The following is a 13,879-nucleotide window of genomic DNA, read 5'->3' as shown; positions in this document are numbered from 1 at the left end:
GCTTGAGCCCAGGAGTTCCAGGCTGCAGTGAGCTATGATCACACCACTGAACTCCAGTCTGGGCAATAGAGCAAGATCATGTCTCTAAATAATAATAAAAATTGGCCAGGTGCGGTGGTTCACATTTGTAAAACCAGCACTTTGGGAGGCTGAGGCAGGCGGATCACCTGAGGTCAGGAGTTCAAGATCAGCCTGGCCAATATGGTGAAACCCCGTCTCTACTAAAAATACAAAAATTAGCCAGGCATAGTGGTGCATGCTTGGAATCCCAACTACTCAGGAGGCTGAGGCAGGAGAACAGCTTGCACCCGGGAGGCGGAGGTTGCAGTGAGTTGAGATTGTGCCACTGCATCTCAGAGTCTGGGCGACAGACAGAAACTCCGTTTCCAAATAAACATTAATAATAATAATAATAACAAAATTTTAAATAGTATTTCTATAATGTATTTTTCTCTTTTTTCAAAGTTGAATACAAGGATGTAGTCAACCATACTGTTCTTACCGTTGAAAAAGAAGTGCTGAGGCCAGGCATCAGTGCTCACGCCTGTAATCCCAGCACTTTGGGATGCCAAGGCAGCTGGATCACTTGTGGTCAGGAGTTCAAGACCAGATTGGGCGACATGGTGAAACCCCATCTCTACTACAAATACAAAAATTAGCCATTGTGGTGGCACACGCCTGTAATCCCAGCTACTCAGGAGGCTGATGTGGGAGAATTGAACCCTGGAGGTGGAGATTGCAGTGAGCCAAGATGGCGCTACTGTACTCCAGCCTGGGCAACAAAGCAAGACTCTGTTTTAAATAAATAAATAAATAAGTGCTGCAATCTCAGAAAATACAATGCCTAGCTTCAGAATACCATATATTATATATTCATATGGCTATAATGATTCCCCACCTGTTTATCTGCCCTAGTGCAAGGAGCTTCCTTTCACAGTGATGCCAGGCACTGCTCTAAGTACTTTTATGTATCCTAACTTATTAAATCTCCTCAACTACCCTAAAATAAGTAGCTTTATAAACTTCATTTTACAGAAAAGGAAATTGAGTTTCCAAGAGTTTAAGTAATTCAAGATCTACACAGCTAATAATTGTGAGACTGGGACTTGAACCCGTGTACTATGACTCTCAAATCCTGGCTCTTACCAATCCTGGCTACCACCTACTATATATATTTATTTCGCACAGTGTCCCTGAAGTCCCCTTAGCATGACAGTGATTTGTCTTCTCACATTTTTTCTTTAAACAAACAAACAAACAAACAAAAAAACTAGAGTAGTAAAGCTGTCAATGCAAGACTATGCTAAGGGATAAAAAAAAAAAAAGACTTCAAGTTTCCTAATTTAAAGTCCTTTGAGATTTAAAGGCCTTTAGATGCCAGTGGAGATTGTAAGAATAAAGTTATGCTGTTTTTCTTTAAAGAATCAAGTCCGTCTTCTGCTTTCAACACAAAATAGGAAGGTTTATGAATACCTGTTTGAAGGATGACTCAGAGACAAAGCTTTACCCTCCCAAGAGACATAAGAGAACTAGACTACCTCTGGGACTCAAGAGGGAATTGCTGTTGAGCTGATTCACTAGGGACTGTTTCTGGTCCTCTGGGAAACTATGGAAAATTCCACTAAGGTTCATTAGCATTCTGAAAGCTAATTTTTTCACCAACAGACCTGAGTGAATTTTCATATTCCAAATTCCCAGTGAATTTTTTAAAAATTGAATTCCCAACCTCAAAAATGGTCTTTTTTTTCCCCAGAATGCCCAAGTAATTCAGAATCTCTGTTTCGCAAGAACACACAGTGCATGTGCCAGTTGAACAAGGCCTTCAAAAGTCCACAGGTCGGTTGTCTCAATAGATACTTTATTTGAAATGGAATGCATTTTGAAAATATGAAAAATAAATCACATCTCCCCAAAATCATCTAAGAGACATATTTACACAAGTTCTGACCATGCTAAAAAATTCACGAATGTGATGGTGTATAAACCATTTGGTACATGATGACACTTGCTTTCCAGAAGCTGGCATTTGTATACTATAAAACGTTACGAAGAAGGCTGACCTCGGAATGTAACAGAAAATAGTTTTATGTTTCTTCTCAGTATACAGTGACCTGGAAGGACTACCTGTTGTTAAAACCTGCTTCCCCACTGCTCAGCCTGCCATCAGCTGACCAGCTGCAGAGCAGTGGAGAGTAGGTCTCATCAGCTTTTGTGCAGATGCTTCTAATCCAGAGTCCTTCTGCTTCCTTCATTGGACAATATTGCCCTTTCTAAGAAAACCCTGTTCGATCCTGTACTCCATTTAGCAAATGCCCTGCCAGCAAAGTCACAGATCACTTTTTTACCCAATCTTAGGTAAATCTGGATTATCTGCCCAACCGTGCAAGTCAAAAAGCCACTCTTGAACACTGTGTCAAGAATTGAGGAAACAGGTCTTAAGAACCTATCCAACACATAATTCCATAACTAATACATCTTACGTTGTTTTAGGCAAATAGGTGTATCTCTTGAATCACTGATGGATTCAATACCAAGATCTATAATTTTCACATTTAAAATTTATTCTGTTGAGGACATTTTATTGCTAAAGCAAAAGCCAATTAGTTTGACACACAAAAAAAGAAAACAAATGCTCACAGTCCTAGCTTCATAGGATTCTGTGCTAGAAAATTGCTCCAGGTTCAAGTCTTAGACCACTCTTCTAAGCCTGCTACTAAATATAATATTAACACAGGAGCCAAGCTAAAACCACATGACTTTTCCCCTAGGGACAGAAAACAAGGGATGTATTTGAACTCATACGCTTGCAGCAAACTTTACTGTCAGATTTAAAATTAGGGCTTTCTCTTAAAGAGCTTCTTTAAGAGAAATACAGTGTTTGGTATATGAGAGAAAAAAATAGTTAAAACAAGACTTTCAACTTAATCCAGACTTCCTAACAGTGTTTACATGTGAGGGAAACTCACTTTAAGTAATGTGTGTTTTTTATTTTTACCGTCATTGGAGACAAAAACACAAAACCATAAACATTTGAAGTGAAATTATAAAGATGGTTTGATTTCTACATGATTAGAGAATCCCAGCTTGCTCAATGAGGAAAATGTTCATTTTAAAAGGGCCCCTTACAGACGTTTACTCTCTGACGCCAGCACTCCCCATAGAGCATACACAGATAGATCTAAATGGATTTCCACTAAGAAAGTCTGTTTAAGAAATTTTGTCATGATGTTTAGCCTGTCCCAGAATTCGTTGTTCTCAGGGAACGACATGAGAGCAAATAAAAGGAACACTCAGCGAGGCAAGAGACAGCATCTCCCAGATGCTGGGGAGTTACACATTTTGTCCTTCCTTCCTTTGTCCCAACAGACAGTTATTGAGCTCACTGTGTATGAGGCTTGGTGCCAACACAAGTTCAAGGATAAAAAGTTCAGTTTCCAGATGGAACAATGCTCCTAATTTTCCAACTTTTTACATTTTATGTTTATTTAAGAGTGGGTCTTCTATTGGATCTGCCCTTTCGGTCATCTTTTCCTTGGGTTGAAAAATGCATTTTTTACCTTTTTCCATGAAGTTGATTTGTCAGGCTTCAAAATACCTCAGGTGGTTTGTATCATTTTCTTACAGGTAGATAGAGCCACTGAGGCATTAAATGATGTACATTTATATTTTGTTTTGGTTAGTCTTATTGAGCATGTTTGCTTTTTTGCTCTGGAAAAATTATTAATAATAATTTCAAAGGTGTCAAAACAATAAAAGCCATTCTACTTCTCTCTGATTTCTTAGATTTCACATTAAATGCTAAGAGGGGTTCAGAATAGAAAGTGATAAAGGTCAACATAAATATCACAGCAGACTAAGGAACAAGGGCTATGGAAAGTCAAGAAACCGTTATTCTGGGGCCAGGCATGGTGGCTCACGCCTGTAATCCTAGCACTTTGGGAGGCCAAGGCAGGTGGATCACCTGAGGTCAGGAGTTCGAGACCAGCCTGACCAATATGGTGAAACCCCGTCTCTACTAAAAATATAAAAATTAGCCGGACGTAGTGGCATGCACCTGTAGTCCCAGCTATTCAGAAGGCTGAGACAGGAGAATTGCTTGAACCCAGGAGGCGGAGGTTGCAGTGAGCCGAGATCGTGTCACTGCACTCTAGCCTGTGCGACAGAGACTCCATCTCAAAAAAAAAAAAAAAAAAAAAAAAAAAGAAAAGAAACCATGATTCTGGCGGCCCTATTAAGAACCATGGCCACCACAGGGGGAAAAAAAGGAAATCCAGCCACCAAGAGGGAGCCTGGGCATACTTTTTTAAGCAATGAAATTACCTAGCCCCATATGTAAGCTAACAACATACAAATGCCCTTTTTAAAAGCTACATCAATCTTAATTTGTAAAGTATTTGGTACGGATTTTTTTATTTTTAGTACAAGAATTTAAAAGAAAAATCCTCCATTGGGAAAAAAATTGTGGTTCATTTGGAGTTATTATGATTTGCATGCATTAAAAGTATAGTACTATGAGGCATTCCTCAAAAAGTACAGTCGTACTTCTAAGGAAGCTGAACCAAACTTGATTTAAGAAATCTTTAGATCTGGCTCTCATTTCATATACATATATACACACATATACATATATACATATTAACATATGTGCATATGTGTGTACATACCTGTTCTCATATATGTATACGTACATGCATATTCATATATGTATATACATATATACATATGAAACAACTTGTTAAATGATGGCAGCATATTTTCACAACTGCAACCTAAATAACCACGGGAAGTGGGGGTCCACTTAAGTTTTGTTTGCCATTTGCTTAATAGGGGAAAACTATTTTAATTTTCCCTGCAACTTTTTGGGTAAGAGTTATCTCAAAATGTCATTTAACTTTTGCACTAAAAAGTACTTTGACCTTGTTACTCCTTTCTAGATGGAAGGAGAATAAAGACATCTGTAGCATGTAATTCTATTTTTATTTCTTGACTATATAACTTAGCAGTGGTCTGATACTGACCGTTTCAATTTAAATGCTGGAAAAATACTGACCAAGACTTTCTGTGAAAAAGATAATGGAAAACAGAATCTAGTTAGTAAAGCCATGCAGATAGGAAGTGATTTTCAGCCCCAAGAGGACTTTGTAGCATCTATGGCTCCATTTAAACTTAAGTAGCATCTGCCCTAGTGGATTTTGAACATCCTTTTGATTTAACACAGAAGAAGGTTTGTTCTACCTTTAAAAGCACATCCTCTTTTTTCCCCCCACAGACTCCTCAACAAGTGCCTTCTAAGACAAGACTGGGGTTGTTTCCTTACTGAAAATCCTGTGTTTATCCAGTCTTTTCCTTTTCAATTTCTGAGTTTAGCTAACCTAAAAACAAAACAGAATCCTCAAATTTCTCACAGAGCAATGAAAAGCAAAACAGTTGGTTTCTCTGATCAACATCATTTTCAGTATGAAAACAAAAAGTTATGACGCCTAGACCTTTGAAATATTTACAAATTGTACTTTAAACAACGAGATTTTTCAGTGTGCTTCTAAAATAAAGTAAAGGGATCAGAAAATGTGGTTCAAGTGTGCAAAGCTCTCGGAGAAAGGTCCTGCAGCCTGGACAGGAGCACAAATACTCTCTTATACAAGTTAAATATACTCTTTTCCTCCACAACATTTTTGAAATGAAACAGCAAATGCATTTATACTCATAAATCAGTCAAAAGGCCTCTTCTCCTTGTTAAGCCCTTTACACACAGATGATAAAAGGTTTTCCTACAGTAGATGTGGCCCTACCACATATTCAAGATACAATCATCCTACCATCATCAGTTAGGTTATGTTTTAAATATTTTGAAATCAGGTATCCCTACTACTGATTTCCTTTTAGAAACTATCTTGAGCATTAGATATTCATAATTACACCATTTTGAACTTTTAGCTTTTTTAAACTTCTAGACAAACTATATGCCTAAGCAAAAACAAAACCAAAAATCCTCAAAAAAAGTAGTATCGGAGTTTTAATTTCAACCACCTGGCATAACAATGAAAGTGTCATACCTTCTGAAAGTACTCCAGGAATAATGACTAGCTTCTTAATGTTTTCCCCTCCACCGCCCTTTTTTATTTTCCAACACTAGGACTTACTATGGAATAGGTTTTTGAAAATAAAGTTTCCTTTTTGGAAAATGGCCTACATTCAGAAATGTCTTAGAACAAACATTAAAAAAAAAAACTAATAAATAATCATAAATCAAAATACATTAAAATAAAATTACAGTACATCATCGCTCCTAGAAAATTCACCATACTAGACGATCCTTTCAAAGGTTCATAAATAACAGTCTTCCTGACTCGAAATCGTTTCCTGCATCGTGATGAAAAGTATGCAGAAAACTAAGACGAATCACAAGTTTTCAGTAGGGTGATGTCCAAACTACTTGATCTGGTGCGGGGCGGAGAGACTGTTTTGCTTTTGATCCAAGTGAAGACAATAGAAATGTGCTCGTCCCACTTCTTCAAGTCCTCAAAACCTGGAAAGAAATGACACCGAGTGAAGTAGGTGGCTAGGAACCCTCCCAGACCAGTTCTGTTCGGGCCAGTCCGGATGACAAAGCGGGCTCAGAAAGGCACCGCGGTGTTTCCCTCAAGTGCCCAAACACAGTCAAGTGGGGCTGGGGGGCGCACCACCGGACAAGGACGGTCGTGATGGGCGCGGGCGCGGTCTGCGAGGCCCCCTGCCTGGCCCAGGTCTCCCCAGCCTTCCCTCTCTGCCCAGGCCCTCCTGGCTCCAGTTTGTTTCTGTTCCTTCCATCGCCCCAGAAACTCGGAATGAGTTCTGATTTCTCCATACAGGAGCCGAACCTGTGAGCAAGCTTCCTACGCCTTCCAACACACTCCCGAGACCCACTCCTCCGGAGCGCGAGTGCCGGGACCTTACCTTGTCTGGCCCGGGAGCTGCCCCCTTCAGGCAGAGTTGGAGGTGCTGCGGAGAAGCCGGTGTCCGTGCGGCTGCGAGTGCGGCTGTGGGTGCGGGTGCGGTATTTGGTGAGGGTGAGGGTGCGGGTGAGGGTGTGGGTGCGAGTGCGGATGAGAGTGTGGATGTGGATGTGGATGTGGATGCGGATACGGGTGGAGCTGCTGGGGCTGAGGCTTGGGTTGGGGCTGAGGCTGGGGTTGTGATTGGGGCTGGGGTTGCGGCTGAGGCTGAGGCTGGGGTTGGGGTTGGGGTTGGGGTTGGGGCTGGAGCTGCGGCTGCGGCTGCGGCTGCGAGGGGGGCTGCTGCTGGACCAGGTGCTGCTGCTTCTGCCGCGTGGACTTGACCGCCAGGATGGCCTGACGATTCTTGTACTGCACCATCTGCAGCGTGATCTCGGCGTTCCAGCCCTGGTCTTGCGGGCACCGAAAGTCGATTTCCTTGCCCTCTGCCATCACCACAGTGAAGTACATGTACTTGCCCTTGCGCTCTACACAGTCCACGGTCTTCATGTTGGAGAAGTGCAGTTCCTTGAGCTTGACCGGCGGCTCTAGGCTGGCGACAGCGGGGCCACTGGGTAGGGACGGCTCGGCCGGCCCCTGCCCGGGCTGTTGTTGCTGTTGCTGCTGCTGCTGCTGCTGCTGCTGCTGCTGCTGCTGCTGGTGTTGCAGCTGCTTGGGGGGGATGAGCAGCAGCCCCTCCTCGGTGAGGATGCAGCACTTTTTCTTCCAGAGCTGCAACAACCCGTCGCTGCGCTTCTCCAGCACGCCCTCCTTCAGCGCTTTGCAGCCGCTGCTCTCCAACATCCTCCCAGCATAAGAGGGGCCGCCGCTTGGCTCGGCCTCTCCGTTTCCAGCCGCGCGGGCCGGGGGCAGCAGCAGCAGCCGCGCGCCGTCCTCGCCCCAGCGGCTCCCACGGCCGCCTGCCCGGAGCGCGCAGAGGAGGCTAACACGCAGGAGGCAGAGCGGCGGCGGCGGCTGTGGGTCCCGGCAGAGGGACAGCCGCGTCCTGATGCGCCACAAGGTCCCGGAGCCGCGAGCTGCCGGGCCTCTGCCGTCCTCTTGCGAGCGCTCACTGAAGGGCACTGGCCGGGCCCCCTCGCGGCGCTTTTGAATGGGCCATCTTCCCCACCCCCGAGTGACACCCAGCGGAAAAGGCGGCTCCTGGCGCCCGCACCACGGGGGAAAGCCCAGCTCGGAAAGGCGCTCGGCAGCCGGCGCACGCCTCATTAACTTGGGGCCTTTCCAAAGCCGGCTGCGTCCACGCCCCCCGCGTCCCTCGCCCCGCCTCTCACCGCCCACTTGCTGCCGCGCTTGTTCCCCTGGAAGGCGACCGGGACCCGAGCCCCGGAAACTCCTCTCCTCCACCCAGGGCGATCGCCCAAGGAGCCCTGGCTGCCTGGCGACTAATGCCGACGCTCACAGGGCGCTGCGAAGCCATCCCCCGCGTCCCGCCTCTCCCCGGCCCGCGGGGCTCTCTGCTAACAGCCTCAGAAAGTGAGGACGGGGGCGCAGAGGCGGGGGCAGCCTCCAGGCAGTGCTGTCTCTCCGTTCTTGGGAATTAGCCCTGGGGATTCGCTCTTGGGTCCGACAGCCCGCAGAACCAGCGTCGTGGCCTGGGTGAGCCGGGAGGCCGGGGCCGAGGCTCGCGAGTCCGGCAAGTGTGCCTCCCCCGGACGCCTAGGTAAACAAGTGAGCGCACAGAGGCCGAGAGGACATCGTGTCTTCCCAGGCATATTCGCTCACGGTCACTAAGTAGCTCTTCTTGGAAAGAGGGCGATTGTTAAAGCAATGGTGCGACTGTCGGGTTTGCCACGGGTGGAGAAAGGCGGACCCACGTCAGGTCGCATTTCGCCTGCCTTTTCTCTACCCGACCGGAGGCGCTAACCCGTCTTCGGCTTTCTTCTTGACCCGTCCTTACGGTGTGCATCGTCTCTTAAACAGTAACTCTCTACAAACCGGGGTAATATCCAGTACTGAGATCCCACACTGCAAGGCACAGTTCTAAGCGCCTGGTCGACCTCGCGGGTCCCTTTTTCCAAGCGCCTAGCCAGATGTTGGTTTTGGAATCTCATTTATCTGTGACATGGGGAATGCAATACCTACCCCCAGCTCCCTCCTAGTCCTTACATTTAAACAGTGCCTATAGAAGCCGCTTCCTGGGAATTAAAGCATAACGGAGACCTAGCCTCCCGGTAGGGAAATTCATCCGTTTAGTAAACAGCCCCAACTACGTGCGGACCCTCACGAGGATACGAAGAATTAAACCAGGGCTGGACAAGTCAGAGTGGGCCAAGGTAAGAGGAAGGGCTGCTACCGTGCGCACACTGGAACAGATAGATTAGCTCATCTGCTAGTTGTGTGGCAAGAGGAAAAAATTCAAGAGGGGAAGAGAAAGTGAGAGGAGCTTAGACAGCTATCTAAGCAAGAGTCGAATCCTTTGTGTGTCATGGTAAGAAATTCGAACTTAATACCAACGTAATCAGAACAAAGGATAACTTTTATACACGAGGGCGTCCTGAATCTTCATCTAAGAAACATGGTCTGATCAAACGGGACAATCCAGCCAGCAATCCTGAGTCCCACTAAATTATGCTTGGCCAGCTTTCTAGCCTTCACATTAACTGATTAGCCATCTTTTCAGGAGAAAGGCAATTATTAAAATTATGTGGACTTCTAGTAAAATTAATGTCTCAAAGATTTACAATTATGTATACCAATAACAAAAAAACTACAAACATGTTTTCTGCCCCCTGCCTTTGTAGGACAAGTGAGCATTCCAGAGAATTTCTACATGACCAGCTGTTCATTCTTTTAAGAGGATGACATTCTTCAGCTCATCTGGAAAGGATACTTCCTTTAAGTCTGTTATTCACAGTCTCCAAGGGCAGGTGTAGTTGGAAAAGACATTTCATATAGAAAAACAAACTTGATAGGGTAAAAAAAAAAATGAGATGTAATCTGGAGGCCCAAGTCATTTTCTAAGGAGAAACCCAAATGTATTTGGTGTTATCTAACCTTCTGCAGTTTATTGGTCTGAAACAAATGCGTTCTAGTCTCATTTGAAAATGTCTGAACAGCCTCCACGATTTTCAAAATCACCCATTTAATTATAACTGGAGACTTTAAAGCCCAGAATTTCCAGTTACATATCTCACAATGATTTAGTAATTTTGTGAGCAGCTCAGAGGTTAAGTCTACAAGGTCTGACTATGGGACATTATTGAAAATAACAGTAGTGTAAGGATCCTGGAGATTGGTGACAACTGTGCTCTTGTTATTTCAACAGTCATCACCAACAGTTGGTGACTTAACAAATTAAGAGCATAGTTGCCATATGCTAATATTTGGCAAATATGTCAAAATGGCCATATTTGCCAAATTTTTAAGACAATAAATTCACAGAAAATGCATTACAGGGGAAAAAAAAAAAAAAAAAAAAAAAGCTTTGGGCCAGGCATGGTGGCACATACCTGTAATACACACTCTAGGAGGCTGAGGCAAGAGGATCCCTTGAGCCTAGGAGTTTGAAACCAACCTGGGCTACATGGCAAGGCCTCCCTCTACAAAAGTAAACAAAAATTAGCCAGGTGTGGTGGCATGCGCCTGTAGTCCCAGCTACTTGGGAGGCTGAGGTGGAGGACTGTTTGAGCCCAGAAGTTCAAAGTTGCAGGAACTAGGATCGCACCACTATAACAAGCCTGGGTGACAGCAAGACCCTGTTTAAAAAAAAAAAAAAAAATCCAGCTGTATATGCAATGAAAACCTACAAGTCACTTAAAAGTTACTGAAGTTTAGAAAACTAGCCAACAAAATCATTGCTTTGGTAAACAAATTCGAAACGGCTAATTCAAAGTACATTTTACAGTTGGCAATATCAAGTTGTCTATCAGCAACATTGGACAGTTCATTTTCTTCTCTTGGATAAAGTTTATCACTTGGCTTCAAGGACATCACCGAGTTTTCCTTTACATCTCTGATGTCTCCTCTATGAGGTTCTTTCTCTTCTCTCCAACCTTTTAATGTTGGAATGCCCCAAGTCTTAGTCTTTGGCTGTCTTCTTTATCTATACTCATTCCCTTGTTGATATCCAGTCTCATCACTTTTAATAACATCCATATGCCAGAGTCCCAAATTTATACCCCCAACTTATATCCAACTGCTTACTGCTGAAGAATAAACCACTGAAGTTAAAAAATAATAAACATACCAGGCAAGGGAACACTTACTAGTAAAGCCATTTACTGAGTAGTTCACTAGAGGCTTAAGTCTGAGGGGATTTTAGGGCATAGGAAAAAAAAAACCCTGAAAAACACCACTCTGGATAGGTCAGAGGAATCTATAATTCATACACAATAGGTTATAACAAATTCCTACATGGAACTGCTCCAGTTTATAGGTTAGAATTAACTATAGTGAAAAACAGCCCTCGGTTTTTATATATTCTAGGCCAGTGAGTGCTACTGTAAGTTGAAAATTCTCCATTTACACTTCTCTACAGTACTGCTTGTGTAATCTAAGATAAAACATGTGAATGAGCTCCCAAACTATCTTCCTCACCCTAACCTATTCTACCTGCAGCCCCCTTTCTCAGTTGACAGCAATCCTCTGTACAGATGCTCAAACTAAAAACCCTAAGTCAGTACTGCCCTTACATCAGGCCAGGAAAGGCCCTTACCAAGACCCTGAGCTTTAGGATTGCGCGCTTTAGAGTCAAAATGACATGTCATCTAGAGGGCATACTCTTTCTGCACTACACTCTAGGTACTCAGGACCCCAAATACCCTGCCCAGAATAGCCCTGGCTGTTCCAGGAAATGCATTACATCATCATTGCATGCACTGATGTGTTAGGGGGATGGGATGGTTTGAATATACTTGTTATGGCATCCAAGTAAATATGCAGGAGGCCCCTTGCCATACAGTTCAGAGCCGGGGTAGGAAGAAAATGAAGGTGGGACATGGGCTGAGGGTCAGCTCTGTCCCCAAGTTATGTTCTGGCATAAATACAAACCTGGCTTCCCAGTTCTAATGAAAGTTTGTCAAGACAGGCACATTGGGCATATTTTCATTAAACAGAACTTTCAAATATTTAAACATATGGTATCTCCATTGTACTCTTGCTCCAGGCCTTCAAGGGCATAGAAGCATGCCTGCCTTCTGATTTTTTTCTCTCCCAATATTCAGTCTACACATTTAGTCAGGAAATCCCATTGGTTATGCCTTCAACTACATCTGGATTCTGTCCACTTCCTTAATTACCACCCTGATCCAAATCACCATCATATCCCCCCGCTGGATTACTACAATGGCCTCCTAACTTGTCTCCCTGATTCTATCCTTATTATCTATTTTCAGCATAGCACCCAGGGTCATCACTTTCTTCAAGTCTTGGCTCAAGAGGCCTATCCTGATCACTCTCAAATGGTAGCCACCCAATTCCCCTTAATTTTTCCCATAGCATATATTCTAACATGCTACCCAATAATTTATTGTACCTATTGCTTATTTCTGTTCCCCTTCCTACTAGAATAGTATGCAAGCTATTCAAGAGGGCAAGGACCATTATTTCTGATGTGTCCCAATCACCTAGAAAAAGTACTGATACAAAGTAGATGCTCAACATAGGTAGAAATCTTGACTTGAGTCAGAAGTCCATACCCATCATTAAAAGAATATCAATTTTTTCAAATGCTTCTGACGGATTTTTCATGATGCATCCTAAAATTTCAAATGTAAGGACTCGAAATGTGCCCTACAAATATATCTCTGCTATAATTTTTAAATGGATAACTACATGCTAGGCCTCTCTGAATCTTAAATGCTTTCATAGTCCAGACATCATCTAAAATAAATCCCACAAACCTTTTCCCAAGCAACATGCAATTTAATATTGAGATGTGTTTATATAAACTAGCATCCTACTGTTTTCTAGTAAGTATTTAGAAGCACGAGAAACACAGTAATGGAACTGAGTTGGTAAGTTTCTTACTTGGCAGTTACATAGTCAAACACTTGATTAAAAGTCCATTAATCAATACTAGCTTAAAAACATGTAACAGAACTTGGAAAGTTATTAAGTGTTTAATTCATAATGATTACAAAATTCTGATATGTAAACTAATTTGTAATATACAGTAAAAACTCCTGACAATGATCATTATTAAAGATTTGGATAGTCCAAAGTCAAACATCTTCCAAAAAAATAGTTAAAACCCAGTAAATTATGAACATGTCACATTGCCCTCATCAGTGTATAAAAGATAACCAAGGCTGGGCATGGTGGCTCACGCCTGCAATCCCAGCACTTTGGTAGGCTGAGGCAGGCAGATTCCCTGAGGTCAGGAGTTCGAGACAAGTCTAGCCAACATAGTGAAACCCCATCTCTACTAAAAATGCAAAAAAATGCGCCTGTAATCCCAGCTACTCGGGAGGCTGATGCAGGGGAATTGCTTAAAACAGGGAGGTGAAGGTTACAGTGAGCCAAGATCGTGCCACTGCACTCCAGCCTGGGCAACAGAGCGAGACTCTGTCTCAAAATAAATCATCAAATAGTCCCACATTGAGTGCAGTTTAGACTTCTTGGCCTTATTTAATCTTTGAAGTACTATTCAGAAGAAATATTCTAGTTTCCAAAAGTCCTTGAGTTGAAAAGGTTAAATATGGAACTATCCAGACTTCGTAAGTGGGTGTCCAGAGCTGCCTTCCTTTTCGCCTCACTAGTTGATGAACGGATGCCTCCTAGTGATCAATCTGTGTAACAGCAGTTCTTAGTGCTGTTTTTTTTTTTTTTTTTTTAACCGTAGTACAATCTACTTGTGGATCCAAGCAGCGTCCATCAGCTGTCTCCATCCTTTCTAGTTCTGCCAGCAACCTAATTCAGTTCTCATTTCTCATGTAAGCTTTTGGGTG

The 13,879-nt window shown here is 43.4% G+C and overlaps 1 protein-coding gene across 1 annotated transcript; it reads right to left on the bottom strand.

The window, feature by feature from the left end:
* Positions 1–1,837: 1,837 nt before the first annotated feature.
* Positions 1,838–13,358, bottom strand: PHLDA1 (pleckstrin homology like domain family A member 1). The gene is made up of 2 exons (XM_033221230.1): positions 6,934–13,358; positions 1,838–6,526 (listed from the first exon to the last, which is right to left on the bottom strand). Exon 1 carries the CDS (start codon positions 8,196–8,198, stop codon positions 6,960–6,962), a length of 1,239 nt encoding a protein of 412 aa, XP_033077121.1. The 5' UTR covers positions 8,199–13,358; the 3' UTR covers positions 1,838–6,526; positions 6,934–6,959.
* Between the last annotated feature and the right edge of the window lie 521 nt (positions 13,359–13,879).

Source organism: Trachypithecus francoisi, unplaced genomic scaffold, assembly GCF_009764315.1.
Source record: "Trachypithecus francoisi isolate TF-2019V2 unplaced genomic scaffold, Tfra_2.0 Lachesis_group11, whole genome shotgun sequence".
In the NCBI taxonomy this organism is placed as follows: domain Eukaryota; kingdom Metazoa; phylum Chordata; class Mammalia; order Primates; family Cercopithecidae; genus Trachypithecus; species Trachypithecus francoisi.
The sequence above is the reverse complement of the archived record's forward strand: the minus strand, read 5'-3'. Positions and strand labels throughout refer to the sequence as shown.

What these genes read in the sequence shown, in the direction of transcription:
- PHLDA1 (XM_033221230.1), bottom strand. Translation starts at nt 8,198, where the DNA reads ATGAGGCGTGCGCCGGCTGCCGAGCGCCTTTCCGAGCTGGGCTTTCCC.